The sequence below is a fragment of the Chiloscyllium plagiosum genome, chromosome 20 (assembly GCF_004010195.1).
Source record: "Chiloscyllium plagiosum isolate BGI_BamShark_2017 chromosome 20, ASM401019v2, whole genome shotgun sequence".
Taxonomy (NCBI): domain Eukaryota; kingdom Metazoa; phylum Chordata; class Chondrichthyes; order Orectolobiformes; family Hemiscylliidae; genus Chiloscyllium; species Chiloscyllium plagiosum.
The window spans coordinates 24,572,676-24,594,989 of NC_057729.1; the positions used below are offsets into that span (position 1 = coordinate 24,572,676).

Sequence of the window (22,314 nt, forward strand, 5' to 3'; positions counted from 1 at the left end):
CCTTATTCCAGTTCCAACCTTCCAGCTCAACACTGCCCTCATGACCTGCCCCACCTGTCCATCTTCCTTCCTACCTCTCCACTCCACCCTCCCCTCTGACCTATCACCTTTACCCCCACCTCCATCCACCTATCGCACTCTCAGATACCTTCCCCCTAACCCCACTCCCCTCCTATTTATCTCTCTGCCTCCCAGCCTCATTCCTGGTGAAGGGCTTTTGCCCAAAATGTTGATTTTCCTGCTCCTTGAATGCTGCCTGATTTGCTGTGCTTTTCCAACACCACACTCTCAGCTCTAGTCTCCAGCATCTGCAGTCCTCACTTTCGCCAAAGAACATCCCACCTAAACCCGCCCAGCCTACTCTGTCCCTGTAACCCTACAATTCTTTGGCTAATCCAACTAACCTGCATATCCGTGGACATTGAGTAATTGAACATGGCCAGTCCACAGATTCTGCACATCTTTGGACTATGGGAGGAAACCAGAGCACCTGGAGGAAACCCAAGCAGACACAAGAAGAACGTGCAAACTTCACACAGATAGTCAACCGAGGCTGGAATCTAACCAGCCTCCTGGCACTGTGAGGCAGCATTGCTAACGATTAAGTCATCATGCTGCCCTTATCAAGACCTCTTCCCCAGCCCCGACTGCCTGGAGGCTGCTAACAACAGCAACTCTGCTTTAATGAACTCTTCTCTCTGCATGAATCTGTTTCTTGCCCCTTCTCTTTTTCTCTGGGTCACAAAACCCAGTTCAGCAAACACCTGAACAATTATCTCCCTATGTAACATACTTTTACTTTAGGTAAAGTCACATAACCTTTTGTGAACATAGTTTTGAACTCACTGTTCAAAATGACTTTCTGTCCTTATTTTTAAAAAACAGAACTTAAAAAAATGTGCTCTGAACTGAAAACTAATGCCAATTTCTCCTCCACATATTGTTCCCAAATAACAATATGTTATGAGCCACCACCACAATTATTGAACAAAATGCACAATAAAATAATCCCTGATTGGTGTCCCAGAGATGTTCCGTGATCAATTTGCAAAACATGGTGGAATATTATAAAATCTCCTCCATCTCTTTTTTCTTTGACTAATTGTCTTTTATTTCAGACATGCTCTAATGGGTGTCATTTCAATATATGAAGGAATTAATTTGGCAAGATGCTATGATAAACATGAATAATTGTACTTTTAAATAAATCTGTGATGTACAATTTATTAGCCATCGATAATGTTTTGATACATTAAGATAAAATCACATTGAACAGTGAATGCATTTCTCTTCTTTTTTAAATTACTTTTGATTTTTCAGTTTACAGCTCTGCGTCTTTTGTATTTCACAGAGGATCTGAAAATTTATGTAACCACTATGGTGTGTATAGCTGTACATGGAAAGCCAATCATTGGAGTTATACATAAACCCTTTTCAAAATACACAGGTAAGTTATTGAAATAAAAGAAATTAGTTCATGTGATAGAAAGAAAGTTGCTAAGAAAAATAGCATTTGAATTGTTATGTATTTATTCTGATATATGTAGATGATGCACTTCAGTAGCTTTCCTTGGTTTTCTCCTCAGAACTCAATGAGAAAACCAAGGAAAGCTGAGACTCTCCCCTCCCCTCTCTCCTATGGAGCCTAGAATTTACCATTGCTAAAGTCAAAACAGATGCTAGATTAAAATCAATCTACATTTCACCATAAAACACATTAGGTTAACATTCTCTCCTGAGTCAGGAGCACAGATTTGGGACAATACCCAGCCCTGCAAATCCAAAGACCTAGAACTTCAGATTTTCAGGACTGGGTTTTATGGGAGTCATGGTGGCCCACCTACAAAGAATTCAGTGTTGAGGAGAAAGTGAGGATTGCAGATGCTGGAGAATCAGAGTCAAAAAGGGTGGCGCTAGGAAAGCACAGCAGATCAGGCAGTACCGCAGGTGTGGCACGGTGGCTCAGTGGTTAGCACTGCAGCCTCACAGTGCCAGGGACCCGGGTTTGATTCCAGCATCAGGCAACTGTCTGTGTGGAGTCTGCACATTCTCCCCGTGTCTGTGTGGGTTTCCTCCGGGTGGGGTTGTTTGGTGCGTATGTCCCAGATATATTCCCTGAAATGGTCTGCAAGTTGGAGAAGTTAAGGGTGAGGACCAGTTCCACCAATTGAATGATCATGTCGGTGGAGGGGGACTGGTTAGATCAGCAGGAGAGGTAAAAATGGAGGGCTGGTAGGTCTTCGCCGTGGGGGATGGACGTATGCAGGGACTGGATGTCCATGGTGAAGATGAGATATTGGGGAGCGGCAATCGAAAGTCATGGAGGCGGTGGAAGGCGTGGGTAGTCTCCCGGATGTACGTGGTGCATGTTGAGATGTGAGGAGATGCATTCAGTGGGGCAAGAGCAGGGGGAGACAATAGGACGACAGGGGCAGTTAGGTTTGTGGATTTTGAGTAAGATGTAGAACTGGGTGGTGTGGGGTTGGAGAACTATGAGGTTGAAGCCTGTGGATGCGAGATCCCCTGAGGTGATGAGGTTGTGAATGGTGTGGGAGATGATGGTTTGGTGATGGGAGGTAAGGTTGAGGTCAAGGGGGCGCTGTCAATGAGTTGGCGCTGGCTTCGGTGAGGTAGAGGTCAGTGTGCCATATTCCCACTGTGCACCCCCACCCTTGTCAGGTGATTTGATGATGAGGTTGAGTTTGGAGTGGAGGGACTGGAGGGCTGTGCATTGTGAGGGTGAAAAGTTAGAGTGGGTGAGAGGAGTGGACAGGTTGAGGTGGTCAATGTCACGACAGCAGTTGGAGATAAAGAGGTCGAAGAAGGGTAAGAGGCCAGCATGGAGGGGGTGGTGGGTTCCAAGAGGACGAAGTATGTTGGAGACAGGAGAAGGGATCCTCTGAGGGTGGGTGGGAGTCAGGATTGAAAAAGTAAGCATGGAGCGGAGGCGGCGGGAGCAAAGTTCAGTGTTGCAAGGAGTATGGAATTTGTTAACCCCGGGGGTGTAGTAGGATGAAGAAGAATTCAGTGGTTGCTATTTGCAGAGAAAGACTGGTTGTAAGTCCCACCTCAGTGCCCTGGCATTTTTTCAACGATGTGAAAGAAACAGCAAAACACCTTACACAATTCCTAATCTTCATTCATTCCAACACATGCCATCTTATGCCCTTTTCTCACTCCAATGAGCCTGTGTACTTGCCATGCCAATCTATGCCCATCGCTATAGACATTTCTAAATTTTTTGTCAACTTTGTTCAACTCATGCCAACACATGCCTCCCCATCCGCCATCCTTCACTCACCCAGTCCATACCATGGGCATCCTCATGACCATGCAGCGAAATAAAATACCATTATTGATAATAAACTATTCATTCCATTGACTTCCTCTATTCCCTTATAAAAGCAATTTGAATTCAAAGTCTCACTTCAAAGAGTTTTAAGTTCTTAGAACTGCCAAACAAACTATGAACTGATAGGCAAACCTCTGTGTGATATTGAATGATTGGTTTCACAATCATGTAGCACTGGTCCTACATTGATAGCAGAAGTATTATGTCAATAGTCAGAGTGAAAAAGCAAGCAACTATTCTTTTTTAAAGACTATAATCAGCTCCTTTTTCAAATATTTGAAGAACAGAAGATCTAAATGACTTGATAGATTTCCTGACAATTCTTTTAACAGTACCAATGAATTCATGCACTGTTTGTACACAACTGTGTCCATTTTTAACAATACCAAAGGGCACCTTACCTCTCAGCAGGATCCCATGACTGTGTCAGAAAGAATACCTAATCTGTCTAAAGGAACAGATCTTTCGAACAGACCGCTGTCTCTCTAGGGAACTCTGGTGGCTTTAACCTCCTCCTCCACTTTTATTGTAAAGAGGTTTTGTTAAGACCTTCCCCTAGTGAAAATATATCTGACTGAGACAGCTGTACCTTTAACATATGCAATTACCTCCACCAACCGCAGATCTGAAATTAGAAACCACCTCCCAGTTTCCTCATTGTAAAAATGTTTCAGGGGCGGTGGTGGGGGAGCAGGGCATAATTTTCACTGAAGTGGAGAGTCTCTCTACCTACGCAGTAATTCTTGCCATGAATTTAAGTGATGGTGGAAGTGGGGCCCACCCCTGTCAATTCTAGAATTTGGAATAATTAAAGTTAAAGAGTTGATGTAATTAGAGGGAGTTCTACCATGTTCATTCCTCTACACCCTCCCTGAAAGCAACAATGATTATTACATCAAAAGTATATAAACATATAAGAAAGCATAAAAGTCCTGTTAAAGGAATATCCATTTTATTTTTGCCCAAGTGCCTTAATCTTGACTAGAAATCTACTTTAGGTGTATTCTTAAAGGCTGACCATGAGACTTGTTTTTGTCCAAACACACGCTTCTCTTTCCCTCACGATCCAGGGCTACTGCGCTGTGACTGAAAGCCAATAATTGTAAGGAGTGTCTAGTCAGTTGAGGGCCACTGGACTCCCAATAAGCACCAGACTACTTTCTATTGAGCACCATTCTGTCGAAGTGAAGATCAGGATGTATGCAGTGTAATTTTTTATTATTCAATCAGGGATGTGAGCTTTGGTGGCTGGGCCATCGTTTATTGGCCATTCCTAGTTGTCCTTCCGAAGGTGGGGGTGATTCGCTTTCTTGACCCCCCCCCCCTGCTGTCCATTTGCTATAATTACACCCATTGTGCTGTTAAGAAAGGAGTTCCAGGTTTTTTTTCCAGCAACCGTAGATAGAAGGTGATATATTTCTAAGGCGAAATGGTGACTGGCTTCAAAGAGAAATTGCAGGTGGTGATATTCCTATGATTATGCTGCTTTTGTCCTTCTCGTGGTAGAGGTTGTGGTTTTGGAAGGTGCTGTCGAAAGGAGCCTTGGTAAATTTCTGCAGCATATCTTATAGATAAAACATTGCTACTAATGTGTATCATATGGTGAAGGGTATGATTTTTGCTACACCTTCAAACAATCAAGTATTTTCCTTGGTCCTGTATAGCATCAGGTTTTTGTTTTCAGTTTTGTTGGAGTTGTATTCATCCAGGCAAGTGGAGTGTATTCCATCACATACCTGACCTCTACCTTGTAGATGGTGGACAGGCTTTGGGGAGTCAGGAGATGAGTTAATTGTCACAAGATTCCTAGCCTCTGCCCTTCTCTTGTAACCACACTATTTATAAGATAAGTCTAGTTCAATTTCTGGTCAGAGGTAAATTCCAGGATGGTGATAGTAGGAGATTTAGCAACATTGAATGTCAAGGGGTGATGGTAGATTTTCTTTTGTAGGAGGTGAACATAGCTTAGCACTTAGGGGGAGAATGTTATTAAAATGTTGCTTAAATTAGAGAAGTTATTCTTTTCATCATTGTATCTAATTCAACATTGAACACTCCTATCTGAGGGATCTTCAAAATCATTGAATACAAAAACTGATTTGCTTAACACAAAGAATGATTTTAGCATCAACGTTTATCTCTGAAATTAATTTTATCTTAATTGACAAAATGGTCTCTTTTATCATCAGGTGTTTTCAGTCTTGGGTGGAGAAATTCATTTTAGAGCTTAAATGAATGCTTTCTATTGAACTGTTTCCTTCGGCTTTCCATTTGCTTTTAGCATTACTTATCCTGAGTGAAGGACTGACAGAACCACACTTTTCTCTGAGGTGGGAACAAAGAGGACATTCATTACAGCACTGAATCAATGCCAGCCTTGTGTAGTCTAACAGTCTATGCTAAGTTCATACTTTATGAAGAGATTTTTCTGTTTACCAAATGCATAGTATTTTGCTTGTTCTCATTGAAGAGTTAAGAGTTGAGACAAACAAAATGGAAATGCAAAACGTCTGAAGATTTTTGAGATTTTGTGGGAGAGAAGTAGGGCTAAAAGAATTTGCAGAGATAAGGAAAGGTGAGGTTTTAAAATGATCAGGGCGGCACGGTGGCACAGCAGTTAGCACTGCTGTTTCACAACACCAGAGACCCCGGTTCAATTCCCGGCTCAGGCAACTGTCTGTGTGGAGTTTGCACATTCTCCCCGTGTCTGCGTGAGTCCCCTCCGGGTACTCCTGTTTCCTTTCACTGTCCAAAAAATGTACAGATTACGTGAATTGGCCATGCTAAATCGCCCGTAGTGTTAAGTGTAGGGGAATGGGTCTGGGTGGGTTACTCTTTGGAGGGTCGGTGTTTCCACACTGTAAGTAATCTAATCTAAATTAAACACATTAAAAAAGAATTTTGAGTTGACATTGTTGTGGGACCAGGAAGGAGGAGATGATTGTTATGATCCAGACTAATTTTAAGACTGGACAGTCAGATCCTGGAGTGAAATCTGGTTTGATAGTTTGTTTTTATTTGGATTTAATGAGATAGCTTCTCATGTTTAAATGAACAGTCCACCAAAGAGACTCAAAATATACTTGTGATAATTTAAAGGTATTCAACAAGTGCTTAAAAAAAAATTAAACATCTAAATCATCTTTCACAAAACCAACTGGATTCTGTTTCATGACAGTCTGTGTGCATTTCCAGAGCTCTGTAAGGTGAAAGAGATCAATTTTCAACCAGTTGTCTAAGCCTGATTCTGCCGTAATGGATTAGGTTTCCAGCACTTTTAACTTCTTACTAATGAGGATTGAGAGATTTCTATTAAGGATGCCTGATTCAACAACTCTGCCATTTAAAATTGTTGAGCAATTTTAAAGAAGTTCTGGTATGCACCATACTGCCTGTATATCAAAATATTGGGAAACAGCAAACCAAGAAGATTGTGTTACCGTTTCTTTCATCCCAACATGGAACTTACATTTGAAGAGGCTGTGAAAAAGGCAAATGGTATGTAGGTCTTCATAGCCAGAGGATTCAAGTAAAGGAGCAAGGATAACTTGCTGCAATTGTACGGGATGATAGTGAGAGCACACCTGGATTATTGTGTGCAGTTCTGGTCTCCTTATCTGAGGAAAGTTTTTTTTGAACGTGGAAGGAGTGTATTGAAGGTTTACCAGCATGATTCCAGGGACGGCAGGTCTGACATATGAAGAGAGACTGGATTAGTTAGGATTATATTCACTAGATAAAAATGCCAGAGGTTAAAGAATCCATGTTGGGTGAGTCTGAGCTGTGACTGTAGAAGTACGTTTTGCCAAATACCTTGTCAAACACTGGGAACTGCAACAAAAGTAATGATGGTTAACAAGAAAACAGATTAGACCGGAAATCATGTCATAGAGAGGAGCAGGACTTCTTCAAGGTGGGAGTACCTGGAAAAGATGTGACAGAGTTAAACAAAAAGCACAAAGAACTATGGATGCCGAGAGATCAGAAACAAAAGCAGAAATTGCTGGAGAAACTCAGGTCTGATGGCATCTTGGAGAGAAAGCAATGTTATCATTTCTGGTTCAGTGATCCTTCTTCAAACTGAACAGAGTCCTCACTTTGAACAATTTCTCCTTTAACTCTTCCCACATTCTTTGGATCAAGGTTGGGACTATGGGCCCCAGTTATTCATGCCTCTTTGTAGGATAAGTGAAATATTCTTTGTTCCAGTCTTATTTGAGTACCTCCCCACAACTCTTTCTCTGGTACATTGATGATATCATCAGTGCTGCTTTCCTCTTTCAAATGTAATTGGAAATATTTATCAGTTTTGCTTCCAATTTCCATCCTGCTCTCACCTTCACCTGGTCCATTTCTGATTACTACTTTCCCTGCCTTGACATCTGTGTTTCCATTTCTGGGAATAAGCTAATCACCAATATCCACTACAAATCTCCCAACTCTCACAGTTACCTTGGCTATGTGTCCTCACACCCTGCTTCCTGTAAAGACTCTATTCCATTCTCCCAGTACCTCCATCTCCCGGTATGATGCCACATTTGACAAGGGAGCCTCAGAAATGTCCACTTTCTTCCTCAACTGAGGATTCACACCGCCATGGTTGACAGGGCCCTAAGCTGTCTTCTCTCGCAATCCTTTGTCTTCACTCCCACAACACTGATAGGGTCCCCCTTTGTCCTCATTTCGCACTCTGTCAGCCTCCACATCCAAAGGATTGTCAGCCGCCATTTCTGCCACCTCTGGGATGCTGCCACCAAACCCATATTCCCCTCCCATCCATCATCAGCCTTCTTCAGGGACTGTTCCCTCCAGCATATAACGGTTTATTCCTCCTTCACTCCCAATGCCTTCCCACACCACCCCATCCACCCAACAGCACTTTCCCATGCAATCGCAGAAGGTGAAACACTTTCCTCTTCACCATCCAACACCCCAGACACACCTTCCAGGTGAAGCATCAATTTGCCTGCATTTCAGTTGATCTAATCTCCTGTATTCGCTGCTCACAATGTGGTCCCCGCTACATCGCGGGGAGATGAAGCGTGGACTGGGTGACTGCTTTACAGAACACCCGCGTTCTGTCTACAAAAATGACCCTGAGCTTCTGGTTGCCCGCCACTGAAACACACCACCCTTTTCCCTGGCCAACATCGCTGTCTCAGGCTTGCTAAGTGCTGCAGCAAGCTCAGGGCAAGCTGGAAGAATGGCACCTCATTTCCACACGGGAACCCTTCAGCCTCCAGGACTCAATACAGAGTTCAATAATTTTAGTCTCTAAACACCGATTGATTCTCCCAGGCTAATCTTTACCCATCCCTTTCTCTGTCCAATTGTTCTGTCTCTCCGGGCTCCACCTCCGCCTATCATTTACTCCTTCCCCCACCCCCTCCTCACCTTCAGCATATATGCCAACCTTTTCCAAGCTACAATCAGTTCTGAAAAAGGATCACTGGACTGGAAACTTTAACTCTGTTTGCCCTGCCAGACCTGCTGACTTTGTCTCGCAATTTCTGTTTTTGTAACATTTACTGGCGTTTCAAAGAATGAGGGGTAGTACCCGATCAAATTGTAACAGAATTGGACAAGGATAATGCAGGAATGACTGAGGAGCACAGGACCAAGGGTCACAGCAAAGGATACATGGGCCATTTAGGACTGAGAATGAGAGAAGTTTCTTGACCCAGAGAGTGGTGAGCCTGTGGACATCTTTGCCACAGAAAGTGGTTGAAGTCAGAACATTGAATGTGTTCCGGAAGGAAGTTAAACATAGTTCTTAGGGCTAAAGGGATCAAAGGTTTTGGGGAGAAAGAGGAAACAGTTTACTGAGTTCAATGATCAGCTGTGATAGAATGGAGAGGCCAGATGGCTTACTCCTAGTCTTATTTTCTATGTTTCTATGTCATCCCCTGCTCCCATGAACCATTCTGTCAGAATCGTAAGTCTCACTCTCTGCCCTTTAGTTTTTCCATCCTTTCTGACATGAAATGAACTCAGTGATTGCATTTGAAAGATGTGTTAATGCATCATGATTTGGAGAAAGAAATACAGGCTCTTAAATATTCAGTTTTCAAGTCAAGTTAAAGGAAAAAGACAATTTTATAAAAATAACAGAAAAGCTACAGACCCTCTCTCTTATTAATGAGGGGATCAGATAACAAGTTCTCCTGAATGTAAATGTGTAATTTAAAATTAGTGTCCAAGGTGCTTTGCCTCCCCATAATCCTCTGAAAAACAGCATTCAAAGGTCACCCTCCAAATGTCTTGAGTGCTGTGAGACTTCTGTACTGACATCATAGATGGAGACTAAACTCATTGCAGAAGGTTAGGGCTGATCAATTGCTGTGCAAGTATCATTTTAACAGCATGATCAGTGTTAATCCCAGCCATATAACCTATCTGTCACTGAAACTCAATATTTAGAAATGCAGTCACTCCTTCCTTCATCTCAATTATTATTGAATTGTTAATTTTAAGAAACCTTTTTTAAACATTTTTATATTATCATTTTTACTTGCTGTGATCCCAGTCATTTTTTTCCCTCTCATTATTTCACTTCTTGTACAGATTTGATATTGAATTCACAATTCTAACGGACACTTCCTGGTTTAGACACTGTGATGCTCATAATTACTCTTCAAGACAATGGACAAGCACAAGCTCTCTCAATGACTTGTGCATTTGCTGCCCACTGCAGGCTCTGACCAATTATTAATAAGTTATCTTCATTTTCAACAATGTTTACTCATCAACACCGTTGTTATTAATATGCTACTTCTCAAGTTTGTTAAGCTAAAACATCCTTTGGAAATAAATAAATACCATAAGTGTCAAAGCAACAAATGCACATTGATATTTGTGTAAATAATGTTGCAGAAAACCATGAATGGTGAGGACCGAACCTACCTGATAGATAGGGAAAAAAGGAACATCTCTAAATACTCCTGACAGGCACAGCATGCAGGATATTTGTGTGCCAAAGTAGGCTGTAAAACAGCTAACTGAACTATCTGATGGATGTTGGAAACCCTTTTTTGCTGGATAATTGCAGACAAGATTGTTATGATCCTTGAAGTAATGGTGAGAGACTGGAAGTAGTCTCCATGGCAACAAATGCAGTTGTTGAATTGCCATCCCCCTAGTGTTCAAATGAACACAGATGGAAATGGTGAGCTGAACTTTGAACCTCACATTTCTTTCAAAGGTTATCCAAAAATAAACCACAGTCTTATTGAACCACTATGTTTTTTACACACACACACACACAGTGAAATTACCATTCCCCCCTTTGTATGGGTTTAAAGCTGTCAATTCTGTTTGTAAATAAATTCCATTAAGGTGCATGGTTTTATATGCATCACTCTTCCTGGCCTCAGGTTGTCATTGAAGAAATCTACTTTTAATTGAGGTTACACGGCTGTCAATTTGCACACAGCTCGCTTCCACAAACAGCAATATGGTCATGATCAGATAACTTTTTTTAATGAAATTGGTTAAGTGAAAATCATTGGTCAAGATCATTAGAGAAAACTAGCCTGCTGTTAAAGTAGGGACCAGGAGATCTATATAAGGTCATCCTGTAGTTTTCTGACAGAAAGGCCAGCAAATTGCATCATTGTTGTGACAGTGGTTGAGACCATTGTGCAAATAAACTGGACTGGAAGTAGTAATAAAATATGTTACAAGCAAAGTCTATCCTTAAAGATCTAAAGATGATCTGCACTTTCGCCTTTCCCTCATATTTTGACTCCAATCTTGAAACATGTTTTTTCGGAGTGACCATTTCATGCGGATTGCCACTCTGGTGCTTTTTCATGAAAAGAGGGAACTCTTCATTTCTGAGAGGAGATTCTGCTCAAAATTCCCTCCAAAATCAAAGAGTGTATTGCTGGGAAAGCACAGCCAGTCAGGCAGCATCCAAGGACCAGGAGAATTGATGTTTCAAGCATAAGAAAATCATCAGGAATGACGGGGTGGCCCAAGGGAGCTAAGAGATAAATGGGAGGGTGATAAGGCTGGGGGGAAGATAGTTCAGAATGTGATAGGTAGATGAAGTTGGGCGTGAAGGTGATAGGTTGGAGAGGAGGGTGGAGCAGATAGGTGAGAAGGAAGATGGACAGGTAGGACAGGTCAAAAGGGCAGTGCTGAGTTGGAAGGTTGGATCTGGGATATAGTGGGGGAGGGGAAATGCCCCACATCACAGTCTTCGACTCTGATCTCCAGCATCTGCAATGCTCATTTTCTCCCATTCCCTCTGAAATGCGGAGTCATGCTTCCATTCTGACAGTTCCTTCAAAGCGCAGAACTGTAAGAGGAAGGCAAACCATGCCCCCTTTTCACTGCAGTTAGCTACTGTTTTCTCAAATTGAAAGGTTCTGCCTGCTACTTTAACAGCTGCTGTTAAAGGATTAAGCACATCCGAGAAGTGTGATATTAGGATGCTGAGAGAGGGAGTGTGTCAGATGGGTAAGGTGTCTGGTAAGTAGGGTACCAACTGGGTAGGTTGATTAGATTAGATTAGATTACATTACAATGTGGAAACAGGCCCTTCAGCCCAACAAGTCCACACCGACCCGCCGAAGCGAAACCCACCCATACATTTACCCCATACCTAACACTACGGACAATTTAGCATGGCCAATTCACCTGACCTGCACATCTTTGGACTGTGGGAGGAAACCGGAGCACCCGGAGGAAACCCACGCAGACACGGGGAGAATATGCAAACTCCACACAGTCAGTCGCCTGAGGCGGGAATTGAACCCAGGTCTCTGGCGCTGTGAGGCAGCAGTGCTAACCACTGTGCCACTGTGCCACCCGTTGCCAGCAGTGGGAAAGGAATAGCATGGCAAGATGCAACGTGGCAAGGGGAGCAGATAAATGATGTGTTGTTTAGGGTAGGTTGGAAGAAATCTGATCCTTTGAGGAGTGGGATGACGAGTTTAGGTGTTTGGGAGGTTTGGATCCAGTGGTAGGTCACAGAGGGAGTGTGTTTGGCCTCAGTCCCAATGAGCAGAGGGGAATGGGAAGGTGGATTGGGGCAGGAGTGTTGAATTAGGTGCAGCAAGGCTGTGTGTAAGGGTGGTCTAATTCAGTTAGGTCAGGTGGGTACAGAGAGCCTTATGGTGTTAGGATTCAGTGAGGGACAGGGGAAAACTGGTTGGATCAGTTCGAGCTCGGCAAGGATGGGGATTGGACAGCTGCAGAGTAGGGACGGTGAGGGGGTCTAGTTGGGTCTGGTGGGGAGAGAGGCATCAGGGTTTGGATCAGGTCGTATCTAACGGGGGAGGAGTGGGAGAGTGTCAGGTCATTTGGGGGATCAAGTCCAACTGCGGAGGTGAATAGTTGGGTTGGATCTGGTGGGAGTGAAAGAAAGGGGTGAGGGTATCAGGGAGTCTTGGTCAGGTTCTAAATGTGTGTAAGGGCTCTAGGAGATGTGCAGTTGGTGCTGTGTGAGATAAGTATGGGCTCTGTTTGATAGTTACACAGGAGTTATGCTATGGATTTAACTGTCCCTTAGTGACTATTTTACTTAATTTCATCAAAACCATCTAAAGTCTCCAATTTAAATGGAAACGTTCAGAGAGATTGCAACATAAAGGAATTGCTCAGTGGACAGTTCAATTTCCTGGACAGTTCTTTCGAAAAGTGCTATGGTAGGGATTCCACAGGGGCCCCATGTGCAAATTCAATCTGCAATGACATATCCCTGACTGCTGCAAAATCTGACCCCATTGTGAATCTATATGGAAGGCCTGTTTTAAAGATCTGGTAATGTAATAAAATTTGTTTAATTTTTGCTCAAATTTAGAAATGGCCTGGAACTAATAGCTCTCCAGCCTACTTCACTTCAAGATGTTTTCCCTCAATCATCGATTGTGAAAATAACAATGTGTGACAAATTGCTGTCATTATTTCATTCATTTGATCTCTCCACCTGTAAAGATGGAATCGTATTTTTTCAATGTCACAGACAAGGATGGTTTGAACTAAATGAAATCCAGGAAATAGTTTGTTGGTTAAGTGAAAAGGTCAGGATCTCATTGAAAAAAAATATAAATTGTATGGATATTAAAGTTTAGGAGTGAATCAGTAAGAGCAGAAATAACCTTGCCCCTTTGTAATTTCTGATATAAATTGTAAGGAGTAATAAATTGATGTCAGATATTTTATTGAAGTAATTACAATAGGCTCGATAGCTGAGTCAGGGATCCAGAATTATTAGATACTTCAGTGGTGTTTTGCAGTTGGAGTTGAACAAAGAGTCTAAGTTAGGAGAGCTTTGTCGCAACTTGGTTTAGCAGTTATTTTTTGCACGTATTAGTATTTGGTTCAAAAAAATTCAAAGCATTGCATAGTAGGAAGCATTTCGGAGTTTCTTCCTTTTAAGAAATGCCTCGTACTTGATCTATAGGAATCTATTTGAAATTTAGTAACTGAACTTTTTCTCTTGTACTAAACCTAAGTCCTTAAATATGATAAACTCCCATGTTTATCAAAGACTTATAATGGTTAACTACAAAGTAATGAAATTCAAATACAGGTTTTCAGATCTTGGAGAATTATGAGAGGAGAGTATATTTTCAATTTTATTTAATTTTCAATCACTGCAAAACAAATGAATAAATGAAATAACCTTTTTAGTAACCATTTATTTTAGGTAGTGCCTTAATCTCTTATTCATAACTATGGAAAAGCATGACTGAACCCAAATAATTGCACACAGTTAATAAAAAGATGACCACGTTAAAGTTCCTCTTATGAGGAATTATAAACTATTACTGTTAAAGTACGAGCCCTAAATGAAATTACCAGGCATTGTCTATGAAACAACAAAAAGGACAATGACCTTTGTGCTACTTCCGATTTTGATCTATGTTCACTGCAGCCTATTTTCAAATTAGAAATGCAGAACATTTTGGAAAAAGTAATAGCGTGAATGATACAACATTTGCAGAATCTGTCAACAATCTCTGTATGGGAGTTTTAATGGTTAACAGCCAAACCACATACTCAGAGTATTCAAAAAATGTAAGGTTCAAGATACTGATTTGACCTCCAATGGTTTGGTCAACCATTATGGATACTAACATTGTATTCTATTCCAGAAAGCCAACTGGCGAATTATAGATCTAGAGTCAATCATTGCACACTTGTGCGTTTGTTTAGCGTTACATATTATATACACATACCTCTTAACTCATCTTAGGGTCAGAAGGTCTTGGTCCAAGTCCTAGCTTCTCAAGAGCTGTGCCATAACATGTCCATACAAATTAATTAAAAATAATTTATACATTCTTGTGGTGCTATGGTAGTGTCCCTGCCTCTTGGCCACAAGGGCTTGGTCCCAAGTCCCGACCAGATAAATTAATCAACAAACATAGTTTTAGCTTCTGAGCATTCATTAGATATTTTATATCATCCTGTTCAGAGATAACAGATTATGTCATAACCCTGGAACAGGTGGGACTTGAACCCAGGCTTCCTTGTCCAGAGGAAGCGACACCACAAGAGCCCCCTTTAAGTGTCCTCATTCTTACTTTCTAATGAGCCTATTCAGAGAAACTTTTGCACACCTCTGGATAAGTCTTAAACCTTACTTCTTCGTCCAGAGTTAGGGGTACTACCACTGTGCCTTGTGTGTATTCTTTTTTTTAATGGCAATTGTTCTGTGGTCACCATGTGGCTAGCTCTTTATTGAAGTCTTTATTGAATTCAAATTTCACCACCTGTCACGGTGGGATTTGAACCCATATCCTCAGAACATTAACCAGGGTTCTAGATAACTAATTCAGTTCATCCCTGCCTGTATTCATGTTTTTGGCTGGGGACACTGCATCACAAGAGGGCCCAGCAGTCATGGTTTTTTTTTTGTTTGGCTGTATTTTCCCTCAAATCAGCCATGTTTTGTTTTGTTACAATGAGAAAGAAAAATGAAAGCATGTGTGAATCAACTTTATGTATATATTTCCCCACCAGCAGGAAAACACCCACATAGCCAATTGAATATTTACAAGCAAAGCCTGTTAAGTACTAGCAACAAGTAGTGAGGGCATGGGAGAGGGTGCTTAGACAGGCATATGTGTATTCATTCTTTCCCTCCAAATCATTCATGGTTACAAAGTTATTTAAAAAAAATTAGACAAAGAAAAGACATCATTGTGAATAGAACTAATTATGTATGTTTTTTCTACCACCAGGAAAACACCCATATGGCTAATTGTGTATTGACAAGCAAAGCCTATGAAGGGCAATGCTAGCAAAAAAACAATGAGGGGGCATGGGTTGAGGGAGAGGGGGAGTGCATTCATTAGGATGCAAATTAATGGCCACCAGCTGTATGCAATTTAACACAATTAATCAACAATTAATAACTGGCAGTTAATGTTGAAAGTGAACAGACATGTGTTACATAATAAAAACACTTTTCGGGGCACTTGTAGTGCAATGGTCTATCACTGGACCAGGAGGCACAAATTCAAGTTCCACTTTAATATTTCTGAAGAAGTTGATTAGAAAATATATAAAAACAGGGTATAGTTAAGAGCTGCTGTGTTTTAGTATTCCTTGCCTGGCATCCAAAATGATGCATTTTTTTTACCTTCGGTCTTGTAGCTTGGGCTATGGTTGATGGTGCATCAAACGTTCATCCACGGAAAATGTACAATGAGAAGACACCTACAGTGATTGTCTCCAGATCCCATGCAGGAGCAGTGCAGTCTTTCAGCAAAGGAGCTTTTGGAAGTAACACCACTGTTATCCCTGCTGGTGGAGCAGGTGAGTAATCCCATTTAGCAAGTCTAGCTTGATACATTTTCTATCCTCGCCTTCATGGATCAGTTCAGTGATCTTACTGACAATATTAATATCATTCATGTAGGTGAAACCAAGAACTGACCCTCTTTTAAAAAAACAAAATTAATCCAGATAGCAAGGCAAACAATTGCATTGCAGTTGGGTGTCCAAAATATACCCACATATGGGTAAGGTAGAACATCTATCACTGTGATCCCAGGCCACTTTACCATTGGGTCCTGTTGGGAGCTCTTTGTCCAAAATGAAACCTACTGCAGAGGAGCTGCAAAGCAATCACTACAGCAAAGGGAATGGACAGAAACATCACAGAGACTGCAATACCACTTTAACTGTAGACTTTTGGCTTGATGGATGCATTCAGGAGCTAAGTGGTCCCAATAAAGAAGGGAGGAGGGACCTTCATTAATAGGCTACATTCCTCCATCATCTGAGGCACTACTTGCCATCCTTCTAGAGAAGATGGAGAAAGCAATGAGCAATTAGGTATATCGACAGAGTCTGTTTCACCAGTGTCATTTACATGTATTGAGTGGCAAAGAGAAAGATAATGATGGCTAGGAGGAAATGAGTCCAGATAGAAATGTCAGCACCTGATTTTCCGTCGCTATACTTTTAAGTTTGGTTGGTGTTTGTAAAAGAAAGTCCAGCTGTTCTTCTCTGGTGATAGCCAGGCTTGGAAGCCTGTCAATATAACACTAAAACTTGATGCTGTCTTTGTGAAATGTTGAACAGTGGTGTCGCTGTAGCCACTGAATGCTCATAATATCATAACTGCACAATATGTGATAAGCATAAAAACATATCCATTTCTAGCCACATGGGGGCAATATTTGCATCTTCTGTCAAGGAGTAGACTAAATACCTTTTAGCTGTGTGCTTTCCAATCTGTAAATGACACCGTGTCAAAGAGCATTTTAAGAATGTACTACTTTGTTTGTCAAATTGGCAGGCATGTAAGATGGTAAGTCAACCAGAAGACATTTGTAACAATAACCTTTTAATACTTCCTGAGCATGTATTTATCACTGAATTGCTGCAAATAATAAAGAATTAGCAATCTGGTTTTTTTTAGTAAAGTCGTTGAATGATGACATTTATTTCCTTTCTAAAAACAAGAGTTTTAACAAGTGTTTTTTGAAAGTAATGAGAATGAGGATGCAATGTGATTTGGACAGGCTGAGTGAGTGGACAAATGTGTAGAAGATGTAGTATAAAGTGGATAAATGTGAGGTTATCCACTTTGGTAGCAAAATTGGGAAGGCAGATTATTACTTGAATGGTTGTAAATTGAGAGAGGTAATGTTCAGCGAAACCTGGGTGTCCTCGTGAACCAGGAGAAAGTGAGGACTGCAGATGCTGAAGATCAGAGTCGAGAGTGTGGTGCTGGAAAAGCACAGCAGGTCAGGCAGCATCCGAGGAGCAGGAGAATAGACATTTTGGGCATAAGCCCTTCATCAGGAATCAGATTTCTGCTGCCTGACCTGCTGTGCTTTTCCAGCACCACACTCGACTCTGTCCTCATGAATCAGTCACTGAAAGTAAGTGCACAGGTGCATTAGGCAGTAATTAATATTGGCCTTCATAGCGAGAGGATTTGAGTACAGGGGCAAGAATGCCTTGCTGTAATGATATAGGGGATTGGTAAGGCCACATCTGGAATATTCTGTGCAGATTAACTCTCTCTTTATCTGAGGATGGATGTTTTTGATACAAAGGGAGTACTGTGAATGTTTATCAAATTGACTGTCAAGATTGACATATGAGGAGAGATTGACTCAATTAGGATTGTATTCACTGGAGTTTAGAAGAATGAAGGGGCAGATCTCATAGAATCTCAAAATTCCAATGGAACAAGATAGTTAGATGCAGGAAGGATGGCTCCAATGCTGGGGAATCCAGAACTATGGCTCATAGTTTAAAAATAGGGGTAAATCTTTTAGGACTGGCATGAGGAGAAATATCTTCAACCAGAGAGTGGCAAGCCTATGGAATTCACTACCACAGAAAATGGATGAGGCCAAAGCTTTGTGTTTTCAAGAAGGAGGTAGATATAGCTCTTGTACGTAAAGGGATATGGGGGGTGGGTTGTGGAGATTAGGGTATTGAGCACGATGATCAGCCATGGATCTTATTGAATGGTGGAGCAGGCTTGAAGAGTTGAAAATGGCCTCCATATCCTGCTCCTAACTTCTATATTTTTATATAACTCAAAAAGAATATAGTTGACTATTTAGTTTGCCACATGAAATAGTTTTTACATTTGGCAGTTTCTTTTTGTTTTCATGACTCAAAAGTGATAAACATTTGATATTTATCAGCAATACTCAAGTAGATAACTTGAGTATTGCTGATTAAAAAAACATGTTTTGTTGAAGCGTTTCATCTTACACACATCAGGACCTTTCACAAAAATCCAAATTCAAGGGTAAGGCCACCATTTACTGTATGCTGCATGAGAGAAGAGTGCTGATTGGGTGGTACTAACAAAATATTGCTGTCAAGCCAAAACAACATTCTGCGTATCTGACAGATGAGTAATATGGTAGAATTGCAGTGCCAGTGTCGTGTCAGGAATATAGGCCATTTTCCCAAAGACCAGCAGGTTGTATCAAACAGTATATCCCTTCAGCTATTTGCAACAGCAACCTACTGACCATACCCAGTTGGCTCACGCTCACAAGACTTGTGACACAATGTCTAGCGTTGAATGAAATTCTGCAATTGGACAACATTTGCTGGATAATTCTGAATGTGCAAAGAAATATGTAGACAACTAATTTATGATTGTCATTTTGACCCCTTGTTTGCCACATTTGCCTGTACTAGAAAGTACATGTATTCATACAAAGGGTTAATTGCAGATGAAAATAATATATACAAGCAGAATATGCCTGGTTCAACTCAACAAAACAGGTGACAGCCATCCACTCATTTCATGGCTCATTTCACGGCTCATTTCACAGGGCAATTCTCTGTCCAAACTTGGTTTATATTGTGAACAATGTCTGACTTTTAACAGTCAATCAGCATTAGTCGGTGCACTCTCTATGACAATGCGCCCAGCAAACAGAATCCACTTACCAGTCAATCAGCACTTTCTTCTCACGTAGTGTCATTGCTGGTTTTCCTCTTGAATTTATATTGTTGAGAAATGTCTTGATGTGCCCTTTGACAAAATTTAACTTTCTTAGCAATACTCAAAATTAGTTGTCTACAAGTAAAGAACGTATGAGTCTATGCAATAAATATGCAAGTAAAACAATCATCTGCATGGACTGGATTTATAATATTTAATATCTCCCTGTCAGTGCGTTTGCAGGCAGAGGGGCCTGTAAAATGCAGTGTGCAGCCAGACTGCAGTCTTCCATTCAGCATCAACCTGTCTCCTCCTTACAGGAGATAGTGGAAATGTCAGGCTAGTTAATGACCACCTAAGTATCTCATCCTACGAACTGTTGTTATTTTACCTGCTGCAAGGATTGATCCACACAAACAGATGCACAGTGTGCTGTTGGGCAAAGGGAATTCTCCTTTGGAGGTCCTTGTCCCTATTGGACTCTGACCTGCCTTAATATTTCCCACCCCACTTGTCCAGCCTCTTCCACTCCTTCATTTTATTCAGCCAATCAGGATCTGCTGACACCCCCCGATGGCTACCTGAGGATGGACCTCCATAGCCTCCTCTTCCTTGGGACTGCCTCTCGTCCCAGCAGTGGCCACCAGTTGAACCTGGCACTGCTGTGACAGCAGGTGGGTCTTACTCCATAAACATGCAGGTGAGGGGAGATCATGGCATAAAGATGATGGGCAGGCATTCTGTAGATGCAGGCTAGTGCTTTGGGGAATATAGTTTCAAATGCCACCGTGGCAGATGTTGAAATTTGCAAACAATAGTAGGAATGTACCTCCCGATGGGGATAAAGACTCAGGAGGCAGACAGGATTCAGGCACATGGCAGACTTTTATTGAAACTACAATGACTTAATGCAGGGAGAGGGCCAAAGATCTTCCCTGAATCTGGCCTCGACATGAGAACCCAGTTGTTCTACAGCTCAGATCGGAAGAGAGATCAATGACATACTCTGATTTTTACAGTAAAGTACAGCATTTTTATACCTTCTGTGTTACAATAATCATATACAACGTGGTCCCAGTGTCCTTTCCCTTATTCCATACACCCAATCTGTGAAGCATCTCATAAATGATGGGCATTCCTATGGACAGCCCCAGGTTCCCATGATATCATGGTTCCCATGGTGTTTTAACAGACATTGTAATCACCAGGCTTTGAGATCTTTCTATGCATCCTCTTAATTCATATTCCAAAAGTTACTGGTTATAATCCTTCAGCCCTGTCCCAGACTTACTTATCTCTAAGGACTCCTTGAATTCTGTTATTCATTGTGTTCCATATGCTATCACTATCAAATTCTGTTATTCTTGTTATATTTTCTTCTGTTCCATCAATGAATAGAAAACAGTGATGCTATCACTAATTTGTTGCAAAACTCATCTGATTCGCGAATATCTCTGCCATCCTTATTTGGCCAGAGTTACATGTGACTCCACACTAATGGGGTTGACACTTATCTCCCCTCTGAAATGACCAAGCAAGCCACTCAGTTCAAGGGCAAATAGAGAGGGACAACAGATTCTGGCCTTGCCAGCAGTACCTACATTCTATGAAAGTATAAAGAAAAAGACATATTGACCTGAGGAAATTAATGCCCCTGTGAGCATGAGTGGCTGCTTTGTGCATCCTTAAATATCCACTGCACAATGCAATATCTGTTCAATGGAATGAAATGGACACCATCTTTAATAAGGAGAAAGTGAGGACTGCAGACACTGGAGATCAGAGCTTAAAAATGTGATGCTGGAAAAGCGCAGCAGGTCAGGCAGCATCAAAGGAGCAGGAGACGTTTCGGGCATAAGCCCTTCTTCAGGAATCCTTTACTCCTTTGTTGCTGCCTGACCTGCTGCGCTTTTCCAGCAACACATTTTAAGCACCATCTTTAATAATCCATTTATCATCTAAAATCAATTAGCAGAACAGTTCACTTGCTACTGAGTTTGTCAGCAGCAAACACAAGAGAGAATCAGCCTCTGATTGGAAGATCAGTGAGATAGTGAGTGCTGGCAGTGAGGGACCACCACAGGGTGGGTGCAACCTGAGGGAGGGGTAGGGTGGGGAATGTCTGGGAAAGGTGAGAACCATTTCAAACCCATCAAAGGAATAGTCAACTATGTAAGTAACCAAAAAACTTAAAAGCCACTGTGATAAGAAATTTCTTGCAAATGTCTGTGGAATCAGTAACTTAAGACTGCAGAAGAAGCTAGTGGAAAATGCAGTGGTTACTGTTCGAATGAACACTATGGCATTAATTAAATTTCAGTCTAAGATTGAAATCTAAGGTGCAGTAACAGCATTATTAAAATCTTCCCCTTTGTGCTTATGGAACAGGAAAAGGATTAGCTATGAGCTCACCCAGGTGTAGAATATGTAATTGGCCTGATGGCTAATTATACGTAAGTATGTATCAATTATTTTGGGGAAAAACGATCTTTGTTGCTAACTTACCTGTATTGTGAGAATTACCATGGTGTCTAGGAAGTTAATGCTTTGCTTGTGTGTGTGTGTGCCTTTAAGTTTAATGGCGATGTGATGTTTACTGAGGATATTGTTGAATTCTCTTAAATCTGACTGTGCCAGTCCAAGTACTCATTTATCAAAATAAATACAGAAGGTATTGTTACTACGCAATTGCATTATCTAATAAATGAGTTAGTAAAAATGGTGAAGAAACTACTTAAAGTATAATCTTTGAGAATATCTCAAGAGCCCTGGAGGGAATGAAAAATAAATATATTTTGACCTCTGCTTCCCAATGTTACAACCCTGATTCTGATGCTCACCCCAGCGTGTCAGATTGTAAATGGCTCAAGTGAAATTACAGGTAATGACCACTCTGCTAAAAGGCTCCAACCTCCAATTTTCTTTTTCTATGTGTTATTTTGAGAAGCAGCAGCACAACACTAGGCTCTGCAAAAATACCCATGACCTCCTACAAGACAGTGCTTGAGAGACTGCTTAAAGAACCCTGCAGTGTAAAAGTCAAGGGTAATCGTGATTTACTTGCGATGTGATG

At 41.3% G+C, this 22,314-nt stretch overlaps 1 protein-coding gene across 1 annotated transcript in view; it reads left to right on the top strand.

The window, feature by feature from the left end:
- Positions 1-22,314, top strand: part of bpnt2 (3'(2'), 5'-bisphosphate nucleotidase 2) — a 53,900-nt gene that overhangs the window by 27,003 nt on the left and 4,583 nt on the right. The window contains exons 3-4 of the mRNA XM_043710294.1: positions 1,352-1,447; positions 15,965-16,126. Coding sequence (XP_043566229.1) covers positions 1,352-1,447; positions 15,965-16,126 — 258 coding nt within the window. The remainder of the gene's footprint in view (positions 1-1,351; positions 1,448-15,964; positions 16,127-22,314) is intronic.